We start from the raw sequence: 19,378 nt of genomic DNA on the forward strand, positions 1-19,378 counted from the left end.
GCAGCCCCCTTGGGTGGCCCTGAGCCCGGAGAATTCAGTGCCTTGGCTCAGATGGGCCGTCTTCCATCGGTTTTGTGGGGCGGCCACCTGGCCACCCCTCCTCAGGGCACGTGGGCATTTAGCAGGTGAGAACACCCCGTCCTGCTGTCCTCGGGGGCCAGAGCCATGAGGAACCCCCCCCACCCCCACTCCTGCCTCTGCACAGAGTATCAGCACGGTTTTCCAAGCAGTTAAGAGAAGGTCTTTTGCACACCGTTCGGCTCACTCCGGCCACAGACTGAGATGGAACCAAACAGGCGGTGAGTGAGGAGGTGATGTCAGACATTCGCTCAACAAACAGTTCTGAGCCTTGCTGGGCCCTGTCCGGGGCATGGGGGCAGAGATGAGCAGGACACGGCCTTGCCCTCTGAGAGCTCACAGGCCTCATGGCCAGCCTCCCAGCCTGGGTAGACCTAATCTCTAGACCAAGATACGATACACAGGCTTTCAGAGCATGGCTGAGAGGCTGCAGCATGGCTGGCCCTGGGCAGGGACTGGTGAATAAGAAACGGACCCTGCCCTTCCAGAGCCCACGGTCTAGTGGGATAGAACAAACTGGAAGTTATTGGACAGTGTGCTAAGTGTTGTGACAGGGAAGTCCAGGGCGCTGTAGGGGAATGGGCGTCCGGCCCAGACAAGCAAAGCAGGGGACCTATGTGTTGGGTTCATATTAATGTTGTCCTCTGTCATCGAGACCACATGTTTTCACAGCTTTTGACGTCACTCTCTTCACTTTCCTTTTTGACCTTGGCCAAGTTCCCATCAGAAAGAGTCTTGAACATTCCTGCAGAGGGAGGTGGTGACAAGACCCCCTCAACTGCCACCAAGGCTCACCCTCACCCTCCCTCAAGGGATGAGAGCCAGCTCCTTGGCTTCCACGACCCCTGGCTCCTGCAGAGAGAGGAGGGCCAGGGTTGGACTGGGACGCGGTGAGATGAGCAGAGTCCTGCATGGGGGGAACTGGAGACCAAATCCTTCCCCCTCCTTCGGCCCACAGCCTGGGCTGGGCGGACCCTGGCTCTTTCAGGGTGTTCGGCCTCCCATCTGCTTGCTGTCCCTCCAGGTCCTTTGGCAAAATTCCAAACCTCACTGCTTAACTCTGGATTCCCGCATCGCTACACCCATGCTCTGAACTTCTGGACTACACGCAAGAACGAGCCTGGAGTTTATGACTTCTTCAAGCTTAATTAAATATCTGCTAAGTAACCTTTTAAGACCTCTCTGTGTTCCACTCAGAGAAGCACATCCTGCCTTTTCTTTTGGGGACACTAAGGACTGTCCCTTGGTTCTCACTAGAGACATGTACCTGTCTCTCCTAGGCACAGAGTTCTACGGGCAACCTGTGTGGACTCAAGGCCCTACCACGTTCCAGGCCCTTCCATGTTCCAGGCCCCAGCAGCTCTCTGCAGGTGACTCCAACACCTGGGCCTCCCCTGGCCTCCCTCCCCAGTGAGGGGACTGATGGCAGTTTGGTGCAGGAATCCCTAGCCTTGGGCCCTGGGATCACTTTGTTGTGGCAGGGAAGGGGGACATTAGTCCAGACATCACCTCCAGGGAAATGCCACCCCAATCTGCTTCCATGTCCCATTAGAAGAATCTGGATATCCTCCACCTACCCAGGCTGGGTTTCTCCAGGAACTGGGGGCACATGCCACATTTGTCTAAACCTGGGGCATCTCCCACCTGGCCATTAAGAAGAGGCACACAGGAAGGGGGTGGGTATAGCTCAGTGGCAGAGCACATGCTTAGCACGCACAAGGGCCTGGATTCAACTCCCAGCACTGCCATTTAAAAGAAACAGTTTTCCCGAATGAGAAGATTCAACCTGAATACAAATACTGTTAGGGGTGTTCATGCAATTCTGTGAATGTCTCAGGGAGTAGTTTGAGTGTTTGTTTTTAAAGTAGTTCAATTCCCCCAAAAAGTAATTAATACATTAATTTGAAAATGTTGCTCTTTTCCACTTTCACATTTTATGGAGCATTTTGACCTCAACTTTTCACTAGCATCTTTGGTGTCTGAGTCTTCACTATCCCACGGGCCAGGTTGAGCCGCCAGGGGCTTCCAGAGTACAAGACCTGCCCTCGAGGCTCAATTACTCAGATTCAATCCTTTTTGAGTCCCTGCTTGACACACCACTGTGAAATGACAGAAGTGTCCCTTCCCATAACATTAGGGGCTTAGAGTTTTAATTTGAACCTTAAGAGAAATGCGACCTTATTCGCAGCTGGTGATGTGAGACGTAACAGTCACCCAGTGTTGTCATTACTGCAACCAGGGTGGACGTGGCTCCCTGAACCCGGCTGGGGATGAGGGGCTTAGTCAGGACCCTGGCTGTCTATTATCTCCAGCAGGTGCTGTGGGGCCCGGGATTCAGATGGAGTCAAGACTCCAAATGCCTCCTGGTTTGAAGTGAGGGCTGGGACGATGGTGATGACTGCAGCTGTCAATCAGCAGGTATTTATTGGCTCCGCTGCGTGCCCAGCCTGTGCCAGGCATGCAAGGCAGAGAGGGGATGTGAGCCCTCGCTGGGAGAGACAATTAAGAAGGACTGTTTCTATTTAGAACTCCATGCCTGGTGCACAGCATAATGGAGAGCCAAATGGGGTGGAACAGACGAGGAGAGAATAAGCCTGCTCTCCACCAGGTGCATCACCCATCACACTGGGTGGAGGCTGCTGGGCAGGCTGTGCCAACTTCGGGAGCCGACAGGTCACCCATGATGGCTCAGGGTCTTTGAAGAGCCCCGAAGGGATCTGGGAATGGGGAGGGAGGGCCAAGCACAGAGACCCAGAGTGATGCTGTGGAAAGAGCACTCACCTGGAAATCAGAGAGCGGCTGCTACGCGTACCTCCGATCACATCTGTCTCCACATCTGTAAAATCGTTCCCTTCCAAGGTGAGGTCCTGCGCATACCTATTCCTAGCCTCTGTCTTCAGTTTTATGGGGTCACCCTTTTTTATTCTCCAAACAGGAGAACTTATAACCTCATCCCACATTCAGTGGGAATTCTGGTGGCCCCAGAATAGTCTTAGGAGTCTCAGGGAAACTGCTGAATTCTCCATCTTAGCCCTGGGTCCTACAAGTCTGTATGTCGGGCCTCACATGGAGCACGTCCCTGATTCCAAGGCTACTGAGTGTGGGATACTTGGTGGGATATGGATTATAATGAGCCTGAGCCCCTTTCTTTGCCAAGGGATTTCTCATTTGACTGCTGCCCCCTCCCCAGGTTTGCTGATTCCAGGTGCTCTGCAGCCCTGGGAAGTCTTTGCAGCACCTCACCTGTGCAGGCTGCTTGTAATTGCAGATGCATGGCAGGAATTTCTAAAAATGTCTCTGCTTTGCTGTCTTGATTCCTTCTTTGAGTTGCAGCTTTGTCCCCATTTCATTGTAAATATCCCAACAAAGAAGAACCACACGGCCAGGCAGTTATACCAGGAGTAACGACCACTAAGAGCAGATAATGAAGAGCAGGAAGAGAGAAGCTGGCCTGGCTGGGTGGGAGCAGTAGTGGGGAGGGGGCACTGAGGAGCTGGGAAACTGAATCCTCAAGTGTGCCAAGGGCTGGATCGGCTGGCGTGATTGGGTCTTGGAGATGCTTTATGGGGTGACAATAAGGTGCCCCCGAGAACTTTCACATAATGTTAGGTAAGGTCATCCTCTGAGAGTGGCACTTACTACAGCAGCACATGGAAGGAACAGTCATAACAATAAAATACCGTACATAATATGATGTTGATAATGTAACTGGTATGACACGCTTCTCCAGCCTATTTGACAAATACGCCCACATTTCTCGTATTGCCCCAGTTCCTTGCTGTAGTTCCTGTGTGTCTTTTGGGCAGGAGAATTGCCCCAAATTATCCCAAAATCTCAGTGTCTTCCTAGTCCCAAGGGGAGGTCAGCTTTGCTTCCTCATACCAGGAATTGAGCCAGAGTCCCAACAGCCCACAGCTACCGTATCATTGCTTCTCGCTGTCACAAGGTGTCACTGTTGAACCTTGCTCTCACAGAGGGTGCTGCTACCCCGGAGGCTGGGATGCCCCTGGTGGACGAGGTGCAGGTTTACAGGTCTTCTTTCTGTTTTGTTTTGTTTTGTTTTATTTTGTGTGTGTGTGTGTGTGTGTGTGTTGTGTGTCTGTGTGTCTGTGTCTGTGTGTCTGTGTGTATTTGTTTAATGGAGGTACTAGATTGAACACAGGACCTCGTGCATGCTAAGCATGTGCCCTTCCACTGAGCTATACAGTCCCTCCCCTCTTTACAGTTCTTCGTAGCCCACTTTCCTAAGGCACAGCCCCTGGGGCAGGGTGGTGGGGTGAGGAGGGTAATCAGCGCCAGGCCTCAGCCCTCCTCCTTCGAGATGAGAACAGCACATCAGCCAAAGTCCCCCTTCACTCGAGGTGATTCACTTTGAGGTCTTCTCTGCTCTTCCCTGCCACGGCTCCTTGGATCACCCTCACTCACTTTGCATCCCAGAGATCAGGGTTGAGATGTGGATGTCTTTGTTTTCAGAGAGCCCCATGCATACCAGCAGGGGCGGTATGCTTCTGCTAAATGGCCCACACCCCAAGAGGAAGAGGCTGGCACCCTGGCCCACATTTGCATAACCAAGAGAGCACACAGAGCCAAGTGGCAGTGACCAGAGGGGAAGAGGGGGGTGCGAATTGTGTAAAGGGGATGAGCTGTATGGTGATGGATAGAAACTGTATTCTAGGGGGTGAGCATGCTGCGAGGTACATAAAAGTAGAAATGTAATGTACACATGAAACTTATATACTGTTACAAACCAACGTTACTTCAATAAAAAAAAATCTAAAATTAAAATAAAGAGGGCACACAAGTGACCCTTCTTCAGAGGAAGAACATGTGTTCCAGGTGTCCTTATGTCTCTGCCTAAACCAGGAATTATTACCCTGGGGATCAGGAGTGGAATCCAGGAGGGTCACGAAGTAGCTTTGGGAAAGCATTACACCTTTTTCTTTCACTAATCACCAATTGAAACTAGCATTTCCTTCCTTTGTGCATGTAGCATTACACCGCAGTCATATAAAAAGTGCCTGGAATTTTGTCACCAATAGAAATCACAGCTATTTTCGTATCACACCATAGTTGCTGCAGGTATTTGAAAATATCATATCAGCTCAGCTCATCACTCATTCAAGATCATGATAATAAGTTACTGAACCTGTCACTAGACCTCCCTATCCAAGGCCTAAATTTAAAAAGCACATATATTGATTGCTACATCACAATTTTTAAATTCTGATAACTGTATTTCAGTATATTTGGTTTCCTCTGCATTTTGCTTTATGCATTTAAAACTGTGATCCTGGAGAAAGTCCACAGGCTTCCCCAGACTACAAGAGGAATCCACGAAGCAAAATTGATTAAGATCCATGGCCACACAGAGAGCAACTGACCACTTCTTTTATTGAAAAAAAAAAAAAAAAAAAGGATAAAGAAAAAGAGAAAACTCACCACAACTCTAAGAGTTAATATTTGTTGAGCCCTCACCACGTGCCAGATATTTTCCGTGTGTTGTTGCATCGTAGGTAGAGCCGTCATTTCCGTTTAAAGCTGAGGTGCTGTGCACTGCCTGCAATAACTTGGCAATGAACACACAGTGGTCAGGGCCAGGGTAAGAGCTAGAAGTCAGCCTTGATCTTTTGACCCAGGACCCGAACTTTCACCGTTCTCAGGCAGGCTGCCTCCGAGGTTCAGTGAAGCTTCCACTTGTGGGCTGAGGGCCAGGCTGTGGCCAGCTCAGGCCAGGGGAGGGAGGTGGTCTCAGCGGCTTAGTGTTCAATCAGTGGTCGGCTCTGATCCCATAGGCACCAAGCAACCTGTAGAGCCCCAGGGTCACCTCGGCTCTTACCCCTTGCAGGCCTGGATAAGCCTGACTCCAGTGTCACAGGCTTAAGAGGGGCAGGGCCCTCCCAGGACAGCCACACATTCCAGGGCTCACACCTTGCTGCACCTCTCTTCCCAGTGCTGCTCCAAGATGTCAGCCACAAAGACTCCCTCCCCTGGTTCCACGGCATTTGACCACATCAGGCACTGCAAGATTCCCATCGTTTCCTAGAGGTCGTCCAGGCACAAAAGCTCTGCGCCATCCTTCCAGTTTTCCTGCTCACTGACCCTCCCTGGTCCCCCCCACCTTTCTGAGGCAATGGATCCTGGCCCTTTTCTATCTTGGAAGTTTCTTTCACTTTCACCTCCAAGGACTTTCCCAAATACTTTTCTTTTCTGAAGGAGAATTTTGGTAAATAACGTTTTCTCCATCTCACTAACAACTAATTACTAAGCTGGGTCCTGTCTTAGTCCAGGCTTCTATAACACAGTACCACAGACTGGGCAGCTTGAACAACTTAACGTTTATGTCTCACAGTTCTGGAGGCTGGAAGTCTGAGCTCCGGGCACCAGCATGGTCAGGCTCCAGTGGAAGCCCTCTTCCTCGTCCTGGACCACTAACCCCGCTCTGTGTCCTCACATGATGGAAGGAGCAAGGGTGCTCTCTGGGGTCTCTTTCATAAGGGCACTAATCCTATTCATGAGTGCTCCACCCTCACGACCTAATTATCTCCACAAAGCCCCACCTCCTAATGCCATCCCATTACTAGGTGGGATTTCAGCATATGAATTTTGGGAGACACAAGCCTTCAGTTCATAACCAGCCCCATGTGCCCCAGCTGAGAAGGGAGGGAGCCCTGGGCCTGTGGTATGTTTGTGCTTGGTCCCTGGAATTGGACATCACTCATTCACGTCATTGATACCCCGGCTTTTCCAGCTGGTCCTCTGCCTCATCCAGCTACCAGGAGACACGGGCATTGGTTGGGCACTGAGAAAGCCCACCTCCCAGCCCCACCCCAACAACCTGCCCACTCAAGGTAGGGCCTGCCCTGAACACACTCTGTGCCCTCACAGAGTCCCAAAGGCACTGCAAGGCAGGACACGGCCTGGCTTCTCCAAAGACCCCACACCTCGGCACCAAGGCCTCCAGCTGCCTCTGCTCTTGGGGACTTTCTCTGTCCAGCTGCCTATTTTGCATCCCTTCCTGAAACAAGGCGACTCGTTCTGACCTCTGTGGTTTCCCATCCTGTCTCAGACTCTTCCACCTGTTTGCTGCAGCCAGCCAACCCTGAAACCCCAACCATGCCTCCCAGGGCCCAGCTGGCCCCAGAGCAGATCCAGCTGAGTGACTTGAGCTGCCCACCAAGCGCTGTGCCTGCTCACCTCTGGGTGGAGGTGAGCACCCCAGGCCTCCTGTCCAGGGAGGAGCTACTGCCTGGCTGCTCTGAGGCCCTCAGCTCAGGGAGCCTCCTATCGAAGGTCATGCCTTCCTAGGCCCACATCTGAGACTGGGCCACTCAGGGTCTGCTTACCTGGGGTCTCATTCCAACCTGGAATGACTCCATAGGGACCTCATGGCTGCAGAGGGCTCTCAGGGGTTGACTGAGGTGGCCGCTGGGCCTACATCCCAGCTCAACTTCTCCGCCTGCCCCCACTGCTTCCATCTTCTCCTTTCACAGATGTCGGTGCCAAGGGCACCCCCAATTGGACTGTATTCAGAAATAGGGCTCTTAGGAGGTATTTAAGGTAAAATGAGGTCATAAGAGTGAGACCTGGATCCAACAGGATTAGCGTCCTTATAAGAAGAGACACTAGAGAGTTTGTTCTCTCTCCACCAGGTGAGGACGCATTGAGAAGGTGGCTGTCTGCAAGCCAGGAAGAGAGCCCTCACCAGAAAGCACACTCTGCTGGACCTTGAACTTAGACTTCAAGAACTGTGAGAAATAAATTTCTGTTGCTTAAGCCCCCTGGTCTGTGGAGTTTCGTTGCAGCAGCCCTGCAGGTCAGACGCCGTTCCCTCCCGATGGGTCGGTTTTGCAGTGTGAGAACCCAGGGACGAAACATCAACAGTTTGCAGCTCTATTACATCAACTTTCACCCCTATTTACCTATGTGACTTAATGTCCTAGCCTCCGGGGTCAAATTTTCCTAATATTCCAAGGATGGTCAGTTTGCTCCCATCCTCCAACAGTGCAGAAGTCCAGTTTTCTGCCAGCTTCCCCTCCCCAAGTATTTCTGGGTCTCCTGCCCCAGGACATGCTGACAAGTCCCACAAACGCCTCCTGGGTTTGCCTTTGCTCTGCTCCACTCCGCCGCACACACTTGACTCCCATCAGTGAGAGCTGAACCCCAGCTGCCACTTTAAGTCTGTGTTGAAAACACAGGAAAACTGGAAGGAAAGCAGAGCCAAGAGGCTCGTATCTGCTGCTGGAGGTGGCCCCGCCCAGAGCCCAGCAGCAGCCAGCACATCCTGGGGAGGGGAAGGTCTGCCCGCTCCTCTTGTGCCAGTTCCTGTAAGACCTTCCTTAACCATCCCAGGCCCTTGGCAAGGAGGCCTCTCTGCCCTTCAGGGAATCCCCACCATCTGCTCTCAAAGCTGTGATTTGGCCCTGCACTACACATGATGGTCACTGGAACACTGGACTCCGATATATTCCCCAAGTCAGGATCATTCAGGCTCAAATGCACCATCCTTGAGAATCAGTTAGTTGGATCACCTGCGTGCAGCCAGGTCAAGTCTGATAACTGCACATCTTTCCTAAATTCTGTAAGGCCTCCACTGGTGCTCCACCACAAGACAGAGCTTAAACAAGAAGCACACACACGTGGGTCTGTGCACCATCGCCCCTGGAGGTACAGCCCCAGCCATCCTCAGAGAGTGGTCTCTCTCAGCAGAGCACGCTTCTCAGAGACGTTACACAGCTGCACCCCGCGGTGCCTTTTGCGTGACTGTCGGTGCCTCTCGGAACCCCAGGTCTCAACAGCCTCTCTTGCAGGGAGCATCCTGGTTACACTTGCTCAAGCGAGGCCCCCAGAACAAAGGCTGTCTGAGGCTTCAAGGTGAACTCAGGGCCCTGCACCCAGCAGGAGTGACGTCAGGCTTTGAAGTGACAGCGCTCGGAGACTTCAAAGGGCCGAGGGCCACGTTTAGGTCTCAGCTCACGATCAAGCGCCCTGGGCCCTCCTGCAACGACTCTGTGAGGAGGACGCATCTGGCAGGCTCGCGGCGGGGGCTGGGATGCTCAGGCCTGAACTGGGGCAGAGGGGCATCCATTTTTCCTCCCACCCCAAGCTCCTGAGTTCACCTTGACCTGCTGTAAGCTCTCCATCCAATGTCCGTTCACGGCTCCGGGGCCTGGGCTCCCTGGGGAAGCTGACTCTATGGAAAAAAAGCGATAGGTGGCTGCAATGGTAGTTTCAAGGGGTGCCCCCCCACAAAAGCACCATCTCTGCGGCACCTTCTCTGTGGGTCTTTTGAGTTCTCTGCTCCCTTCAGCAGCAGGGTCTCACGGTGGCCCTGGAAGGTCACTGTCCACACACCGCCTACCCTCTAGGGTCAACGGAGGGTGGTCTGGTGGGTATCAGCGCCATCTCCACGGGGTTCCTCCGTGGAGATGCCTTTGTCCCTACCTTGTGGCTGTTCTGCACACCAGACTCTCCTTATGCCCACCCGCGCCGCTCTTCTCAATTTCTCTCCTCATTGATCTGTTAACAAAATCCGTTTCACACTCTATTAGTCTCCAGAGTCGCCCACCAGGGCTCAGTCATTTCAAGCACCTTTACAATTTCTGTTTATTTGTGATAACTTGCCACAAGGCTGTTATCTTACTAGTTCAAATGTCATCAGTATCCTGGAGCAGCTATAGTGTGTTCATAGAATGACTTTCAGTTTCATAGGGTCCCTAGAGAGGGACTGGATAGGAATAGAGTGGACAAATGCAGTATGTGGACTAGTGTTCTCCATGTCAAATGGAGAACAGACGGCTGTTGTATGAGCCTTCTCAGGCTGCAATAACAAAACGCCACAGAACCGGGGGCTTTAACAACAGGAATTTATTTCTCCCAGTTCTGGTGGCTGGAAGTTCAAGGTCAAGGTGCCAGCAGGGTTGATGTCTGCAGAGGGCTCTCTCTGTGTGTTGCAGACGACTGCCTTCTCACTGTGTGTGAGGCCTTTCCTCAGTGTGTGGAGTAAGAGGAAGCAAGAGCTCCGGTGTCTCTTTCTACAAAGATGCTAATTCCATCATGAGGGCTCCACCCTCAGGACCTCATCTAAACCTGAGTATCTCCCAAAGGCCCCATCACCACATACCACCACGCTGGGGGTTAGGGCTTCAATATATGGATGGAGGGGGAACAATTCAGTCTATAGCAACTGTCAAGGAGCAAGGATGCTCTCAGTCATCCCTTGGCACCCAGGCCATGGCTGGCCTGTGCTCAGGATTGTGGGGCGCTCAAGAGAATGGGGTGGCCCAGGCCAGGGCTTGACTCTTTGGATTCTCCGGGAGCTCTGGATTGGTTAGCAGGATTCATATGTGAGGAGCCAAGGAAGGAAACTCAAATCTAATCTGGGAGAGACGGACTGACTCTGGGTGGTTAGAGAAGGGAGGGGTCATCCGAGGAGGACGTCTGGAGAACCAGCCCCAAGTCTTCACCATCAGCGCTCAGCAGGTCTACTGTGCCGGGCCACCCAGTGTGTGCAGAGGAGCCATGGCCTTGGGAAGTGGACCAGTGTCACAGCGGTGGTGCAACAAGATGACCGGAGCCGGGTGGGGTGGACTCAGAGCTGGAAGGACCACAGCCTGGGGGTCTGTGTGGTCCAGTTGTACCACGGAGAACCAAGCACCCAAGTGGACTTGGGGACCTGCGTCCAGATGCTGCAGGGCCTGGCTCCGGCCACTTGGGACAGGCCCCAGCTATGCTCTTGGTACAGGCCTGAGGGTGGCTCCCTGTGCTCCCACACCCGGTGTCCAGGTGGCTTCTTCGATCTGGCCCCTTTGTGGTCCTTTTGACCAAGATTGTTGGGTCACTGGGCAAAGGCCATTGGCAGCCAGCTCTGTCTCTGGAGTCAATAAAGTGTAGCCCAAGACAAGGTCACTCAGCATCACAGGCATCTTTTATTTGGCAGATCGGATTAATCAAACTGTGCTAGTTTCACACATGTACATGTACCAAGTGTGTCTCAGATTTTTCCAGACTATACAATTAAGGTCACATTTATGGCCAGACAATGTCCCTAAGCCTCCATTGGTTTTAGTAGCAAGAATGTTGGCCTTTTGCACAACTAAATTCAGCTGTGGTCCCCAACTCACGGGCCGCCACTTGCTGCGGGGTGGGCCCTTGGATGCGTCAGCATCCTGACTCTAACTCTGCCCCTCTGCCCCTTCCGTGCCTGCTGGGCCCGATGGCTGATCATGGACCAGACTTATCCCAGAGCATGGACACTGACAGCGCATCCTGGCTTGCAGCCCTAGCCCTGTGCTCACTTCCCACCGACCCTCATGGGTCCTCTGTGACTCACAGGCCGGGATGGGTCCCCCAGGGAGAGAGAAGAGGCCCGTCTCCTCCCCTGGGTGTTAGGATCAGTCAGGGGTTCCCCTAGGCTCACCCCCAGGTCCACAGTGGTCACATCAACTCCATACTGCCCTATCCCTCCAAGGACCTACACCCAACAGTGACACAGCTCGTGTGTCCAGACTCCCCTCCCACCCCCTGTCTCCCGGCTGAGGCAGAGTTATGCTGCCCACAAGGCAAGATTTATCAGCACCACTAGGGATGATGGGGTGTCAGGACCCTGCCATCCCGCTCCTCTTTGGAAGCCCGTCTGGCCTTAAGCACACTGGTAGACACAGTTGCAGCCTGAAGGGCGCCACTCAGCTCCGCCAGGCAGGCCCCCAGCGCCCACTGCAGAGAGACATACTGGAGACGGGGAGCGAGTGGCGGTGCACTAACTCCGCCCCCTGCAGACTCTGGCCCCAGTCCAGCGCAGGGGTCCTGCTGGATGTGGCCGTCTGGCTTTCCGAGAGTAGCACGGGTGTGCCTCTGTCTGGGTGGCCATGGGACTGAGCAGCCTGCAGGCAGGGAAAGGAGTGTCCAGGTCTTGGGTCAGCTGGGCAGGATTCTGCGGAGTACCTGTCTCTGGCTGCAGTTTCATGGAGGCCCATTCTGAGAGGCAGATCCTGGTCCTGATCACTCCTCCACACCCATTTCTCCCATTTCTTCCTCACCTCTCTCCAGCCCCACGGAGTGTCAGGTGACCACTGACCACAGAGGATACAGGTAAAGGCAGGGGTCCTGCCCTTCAATGGCTCTCAGTCAAACTGGGGATTCTCAGGCAGGAAGCAGCTCTGCCCTCCCTCCTTCCTGCCCATCCCACACCCCATCTCCCACCCCCTCTCAGAGCCCCATTGCTTCAAGCCTTGGGTAATCACCCAAGGCCTCTTCCCCTCTCAGGGTTTTATCTAAATCACCACCCCACAACATGGCCACCCCTCCTTTCTGTCCGCCACTTAGCAGTGGACACCTCTTCCCCTGCAAGTAAAAAGTGGTTGCTTTTCTTCCTAAAGACCTCCCCTCCTTGTTCGCATCAAGGCTCATTTATTACTTCTCATCCCACTCCCTCCAACTCACAAACCACCCCACGACGTGTCCTTACAAATGTTTCATTCTCCGGAGCAGCTGAGTCATCGGAAGGCTTTCAGCTGTGGCTGCCACTCCTTCTCTAAATCATCAGAGAAGCCCAGTCCAAGCCGCAGTTCAGTCGTTTAGTTTCCAACCAGGAACCGCCAAGAGCCCTGTGCCGTCGAGATGGTCCCTCCATTCCTGACTGGCTCATCTTCGCCCTCCCAGCCGCTGGACAGGGACAGCTCCATGGACAGTGTCACCGTGGCCAGCCACCCAGAAGGACACAGGTGGGCAAGACAAACACATCTTCCTTGTTCTCCTTTGGCTGGACCAAATCAAGCCTGATTCTTTCTCTTCATTTCAAGGAAACTAATTAACAGCATCCCAGTCTGTTTAAGATGGCAAGCTGGTCACGTTCAAGAGTTTCCCCTCTCCCAGGCTTGGCACTGCTGCCTCTCCTTCCCAGGGCCAGGGCTCAAACTCCATGCGATGAATGCTGCGATGGCAACGGGGGAGGGGTTGCCCACTTCCAGCCCTTGGCCTGCGTCCTACCTTTCCCAGATACAGCCTCATGGATCCCCAGAGTCACCGATGCCTTTCCACCCTGCCCCGACTACTCCACAAAGTGTCCACGGCCTCACACAGCCTGGTCCACACCACCCCGCTCTGCCCTTCTGCAGCCTTCTCCTGGGCACAGGAGATTCTCTCTCTTAGCTAGGCCTTCCTAAGGCCCATAGAAAACTTGGGGCTTTATGCATACTTGCTGTCCCCAGTCACCCCCACTGCTGTCATCCCTGTGAGGTTGTTGGCCAACAGAGCTCCAAAAGAGACCAGAAAGTACAAGTCTGCTCCACCCCGGGATCCCCCAGATAAAAAGAAGTTTGGTCATCCCTACCACTCCATTTCTCCACCATGACCAAATGGCTTGATTCTCTCTCATAACTCTTCTCTCTCTTCCTTTCCAGAATATTCTAGTCCAACAGAAGGACAGCAGAGAGTTGGGAAACAGCCTTATTCTCTTTCTCAATTCTTTCACCTCATGGGTTTTAGACTTAGAAATCAAGAATGCACCTGGTTCTTAGGTTCTTCAGAAATACCACCCCCCAAACACTGAGTGATTTATGTCAAGTTGTTTGGATGCTGGGGAAAGGTCTTTGGGGCACAAGAAGCAAAGACGGCATTCAAGTGAGCATCAAAGGGCGGGCACAACAGTAAATGCCCTGCATATCATCCATCACATCACAGCCCTGGGAAAAGGGTATCTGCTACTAGAATTTGGGAATTTTGGCTGGGCTTTCCTTCCTCCGAGCACAGCTTTCTTCCCTTAGCCCCTGGTGGTCACAGTATCCTGGAGAACCAGCTGGACCCTGGAAGGCCGGTGGGCCGTGATGTCCGTGCGGAATTCTTTGATGACAAAGTAATAGCAGAAAACATCCAGGCAGCAGTTGATGTTGGAGAAACACATGGATAATTGCAGGAACAAGCTGATGTTCCGCTTAGCTCTGCACTCCACAATAAAGTCATTCCTCACCAGGAACTGCAAGAAGAAACTCAGGTGGACGGGGAAAAAGGAGACCACAAAGACAGCCAGACTGGCCGCAATAGTCCAGATGCAGGCCTTCTGCTTGACCCAGTCCTGGGTGTGGTTGCGACGGCTGACCAGAATGTGGATGCTCCTGGAGGAGCAGAAACCCATGATGCTCATGGGGAGAAGGAAGCCAAACACCTCAAGGGGGAAGAGCACCTTGGCACTCCAGGTGTTGTCCGACATGTTGTGGAAGCATATGTAATCTTCCACTTTCCCATGGAAGCTATAGATAGGGGTACTCCCAACCCACACCAGGACCCAGATGGTGCAGCAGATCCCAAAGATCTTCCTGGGGGACCGGCAGTGGTTGACCAGGATCGGGTACTGGATGGCCAAGAATCTGTCCAGGCTGATGAAGCAGATAGTGAAGATGCTCCCGTACATGCTGATGAAGTAGAGGCACTCCACCAAGGTACAGAAGGTGGGGGAGGGAGCCTTCACATGGGACAGGGCCATCTTGAACGGGAGAGAGAGCACCAGCAGCAGGTCGAAGACCGCCAGGTTGATCATGTAGATGGAGGTGGCAGCATGGTGTGGCCACCTCTTCTTGAGGAAGGAGCTGAAGCCTCGGATGGCGAGCAGATTGAGGAGCAGACCCAGGAGGAAGGTTGGGATGTGGACTGCCAGCTGCACGATTTTCATCAGCTCATCCACATCACTAAAGGAGCAGTTCTGGTTCTTGTTTAGCTGGCTCATGTTCTTTCCTACAATGTCAACAATAGATGAGGTGAAGGTCCTCTTACTTTCCAAAACTGATGGATTCTCAACTTTGTTGAGAATCATAAACACCTCCCCTTTATCACATAGCAATCCATGCTCTTGGGATCACAATTAGCAAACACAGGAAGAGAAATTAACCCTAATCTTGTTACTTTTTAATGTATATCATTCCAGACTCTTTCTGTCCACACACTTACACATGTGTGTGCGTGCGTGCGCCTTTATCTTTTACAAAAATAGAACTGCGCATGAATATCTGTCCCACTTTTCCAATCAGAACTCCCTCTGTTGAAAGTAGTAACAATGGCATAAGCCCTGACCCAAGCTGGTTTAATCGAAGAGAGGATTTCACAAAACTGAAAACATGAAAACTAGGGCAGGGCTGACTTGAGCTGTAGCTTCAACAGCTTCAAATGCTCTTTTTAGGACCCAGCTCCTTTCTATGTAGTCCTTCTGCTCTGCCCCACTCACACCCCAAAGGTCAGACAAAGCTGACTCCACCCTGTGGGGCTGGCTGCAATCAATGTATCACTTTCCCCCATATATCATCATTGGTTCATTTATAGGTTCATGGATGGACAGATGATTCCCTCCCTGCCCAGGCAATAGGAAGCAATGAAATTCTTGCTTGGGTTTCTGGGAAGGGGGCTGGCGCTCCTTCTGTTGGATTTGAAGTTGGGAGGGTAAAGTCCGGAGCTGCCGTAGCCTCCTGCTCTCTGTGGAGGAAATCCAGACAGAAGTTGGAGAAACATAGAAGAAAGAACATTCCAAGAGGGACCAAAGTGAGGGCTTGAGGTCTCTACAAGGCAAAGAAAGGACTTTAGACAAGTAGAAAATTAGAGCTGGCCTCAGGGACAAGAGGACCAAGACTCCTGGTGTGGTTACATTGGGATGCTGGATGCCGGCAATCAGGGGGATCACAAGCCTTCAGGAATGAAGGAGTTGGGTATTTTTAAGACCCTATATAGAATGCCATTCCCAAACCCTCTCTAACTACTAGAGAAACACACACACACGTTATTCATTGAGCACTATATAGTAAACATTTAATGTATACCACTTGATCCAGTGGCTTTCCAAAAATTCTATATTTTCCTATGTGCTAACTTTTCTTACAGGTTTATGTCACACGAGATCTAGGACAATGCATTTCCTCATATTTAAAGCTTCAGACTCCTGTGGTCTGTGTGAATGGCACCTCCTGGAGTTGTGCAGTGTAGAGCCCCAGGTGTAACTGCTCCAATCCCACAGTGCCTGGAATAAAGGTGAGCTGGCAGGGTGCCTCCTCCTGCCTAAATATGCCAAAATAGCCCCAAGCTCATCTCAAAAGATAGCTAGAATAGCTTGGCACCAGCAAGATAAATTTCAAAAATGGTGAAAAGAGTGGGCAAGAACTCAATTCAGATTTAACTGAAAGGTGCTGCAACACCAAAGAGGAAAACTTCAACATAAGAAACTGCAGAAAACCAAGAACCACAAAGATAAGCATAAAGACAAGCTTGTGCTTAAAGAGATCCGACAAGACTGCAAAAAAAAGAACTTGGGGCATCCGTTTTGGTCTGGGTCATGCTCAGGCAGAATCCGTGGATAAACACAGAACACTGCTGATGAACTCAAAGATTAGAACAAGAGTGGCCAAGAAAAAAAACCAGTGATGCTCAAAGATAAACCCAAACTCAAGCCCAAAACATGACTGAATTGAACAAACCGATGAAAAACATAGAAAAATGGTCTGACGGAATGTATGCATTCTAAGACGCTGGAGCTTGTCTGAATTGACTGCACCAGGTGAATGTGTGTAAAACAGACACGACTCAGCTATCAGTGTTCTCTGGCAGGACGCTCCTAAAGGTCACATTTGAATTACTGAATGACTTCAAATGGAAACTTTTCAAATGGTAATCCTTGAAGTTAGAGAAAGCACGCTATGGACTGGCAAAAAGAAATTGGGTTGAAAAAAATTCTTCCAGTTAATGGTAGAGTGAGTAGAGAATCTGAAAAATTAATGCCCTGAATTCCCTCTGAAGGTTCAAGGAAACTATCTTAAAAAAAATTTTTTTTTTTTATAAAAAATCGGGAACTTCAGTGGAATACGATAAAAAGTCTCCAGGCTGCAGCAAGAGATAAAGCAGTTATTTTCCTCAAAGACTGGCTGCCAATAAAAACCAGTCCACTTGCAGTGAGGCCAGCAACCTCCCTACTCTCGACCTGTTGCCTGGGGCCACTGATAGTTTCTGTTCCAGCCAACTCAGGGATCCACTGCAATCAGTGGTAAGGTGGGTGGCTAGGAGGCTGGGAAGCAGATACTAGGACAGTATTAGACATTTGATAGATTTATTAGGAGAAAGCCCAGTGAAGGATAAAAGGAAGATGGAGTAGGCGTGGACAGGGAGGGCCTTCAGACTACAAAGCAGTCTGATACCTGTGGAGAGAGAGGAAGAAGGAATGAAGGGGTAGGAAGAGCTTCAGACCACAGTGAGGCTCTGAGAATATCTTAGCCAGGCCGAGGGAGAGTCCCCAAGCACAAACTGCCCGTTGGAGAAGTTCCACATCTAGCAGGAATCTCCCAGGACTAGTACCTCCACGGAGCCCAGTCATTGGCTAGAAGCCGCCCAAGATGAGCATGGCCCCAACTGGGCTGTCAGTCACCAGGGCTCTGGTCCCAACCTCATACCAGGAAGGAATTAGAATGAATGAGCAATGTCATGGGTCAAGCAAATGGGGTCTGTGAATAGCCCTGAAGGGCCCGAGAGGACCTTTGTTAATCACCACCAGCTGGTGCCTGAGAGGTACAGCTGAATTAAACAAGAGAGATGAGAACTTGCATTACAGGAGCAACGTTTCTGCAAAATTTTTGGAAAGAGAGCCACTCCCAGATGTACCACTTACATCTTTAAATGTCATTAATATAAAACCTTACAAACTTCCGTGAATAAACAAACCATGTTCCCTGAAAAAAATTATACCAGAGAGTTTTGAGGGAGAATCTTTGAATGCAAGAATTTCACACCCGATTAAGTTGCTTTCAAGTGTAAAGATCATAGAAAGCCACCCTCAGGTGCATGTGGCTTCTAGGAAAAAACTGCCTCCAAGAGCCAAAAATCTAGACCTCTAAGAGATACTAACAATACAGGATGCAGACATCAAGGTGGGGAAGTTTGGAGCTGAGCATTTAAAACAGGAAACTGGAAAGAGACTAAAGCTATGATGAATATAGTTACAGATTTAAAATTTTTAAAAAAAACCAGTAAAAGAGATCATTCATGTCCTTAAAAAAAAAGGACAAGATGGATTAGATAAATTAAGAAGGAAGAATGTTCTCGGGTTGTAGAGGGCAGGGGTAGTGGAAAGGATGAAGCAAATATTCCATAAAAGGAAATTAAAAGTCATTGTTCTGTTTTTTTTTTAATTTGATAGTTCAGAAAGTGTAAGATTTTTTTAAAACCTTGAAGTAACCACTGACTATTAAAAACAGGATGCCCATCTTCAAAATTACTGAAGAAGATAAAAAGAAACAAACAAATCAGACAAAATAGCAAAGAAGTAAATAGAATGGGAAAAAGAAACTAGGTATAGAAATGACAACAATAAATACAAAAATTTTAAATTTACAAAAATTAACCATGTTTTCAGTTCAATTACAAAATAAAATTCAACTTTTTGTTGCTTATAAAGGACACACTTTCTTAAAGACAGAGAAATGGTCGAAGTCCCATGATGATACAGCAAATATAAACAAAAAGAAAGTCAGAGTGACAATATTCATACTTAGCACTGTAGAGTTAAGCATAAAGCCACATATCAAGATTAAGAAGTTTATTTTATATTAATAAAAGAAAAATTGTGAAGGCAAATATACTAATCTTATACACCGAATGATGTTGTATAAAAGTACATAAAGTAAGGTTGTTAGAATTTGAGCTATCGACAAAGATATTTTGATGTCAGATTTTAATGTATTATAGATTTTAACAGATCAAGTTGCCAACATATTAATTGGGTATAGAATTATATAAATAATACAATGAATACAATTTAATTACTAGCTCTTAGATTTGGTTTTAAATAAATAAGCAATCTATTTTTTTCTTATGTATCCAACAAACAGTTGCCAAGACGAATTCTCTGCCTAGCAAGAACAAAACCTTTCATTTTTTTTTTAAAGCAGAAATTATGTAGGCTGTATGCTCTAACCACAATACACAGAAACCTAGGAAATAAAATTGGCTATTTAAAATTAAGTAAAAAAAAACCCCAAACAAACAAAAAACAAATTTCTTCTGTATAGCACAGGGAACTATACTCAATATCTTGTAATAACCTTTAGTGAAAAAGAATACGAGAACAAAATATATGTATGTAAATGCATGACGGGGACACTGTGCTGTACACCAGAAATGGACACATTGTAACTGACTATACTTCAATAAAAATGAAAAATGTACATATATATATATATAAAATAAATAAATAAAATTAAGTCAAGTCAGAACTACAAAACAAAATGCATGGGATATAATCAAGAATGACAAGAACTTTCTGGATTGATTGTTTAAAAAA

General features: G+C 49.7%; 1 protein-coding gene across 2 annotated transcripts in view; it reads right to left on the minus strand.

Annotated features, from left to right (window-relative positions):
• Nucleotides 1-10,990: 10,990 nt before the first annotated feature.
• The window catches only part of GPR55 (G protein-coupled receptor 55), a 43,190-nt gene continuing 34,802 nt past the window's right edge, over nucleotides 10,991-19,378 (minus strand). For both annotated transcript variants that reach the window (XM_032480458.1, XM_006183277.3), the window contains exon 2: nucleotides 10,991-14,802. In XM_032480458.1, coding sequence (XP_032336349.1) covers nucleotides 13,835-14,794 — 960 coding nt within the window. In that variant the 5' untranslated portion in view covers nucleotides 14,795-14,802 and the 3' untranslated portion in view covers nucleotides 10,991-13,834. The remainder of the gene's footprint in view (nucleotides 14,803-19,378) is intronic.

This window comes from Camelus ferus, chromosome 5 (genome assembly GCF_009834535.1).
Source record: "Camelus ferus isolate YT-003-E chromosome 5, BCGSAC_Cfer_1.0, whole genome shotgun sequence".
Lineage (NCBI taxonomy): Eukaryota > Metazoa > Chordata > Mammalia > Artiodactyla > Camelidae > Camelus > Camelus ferus.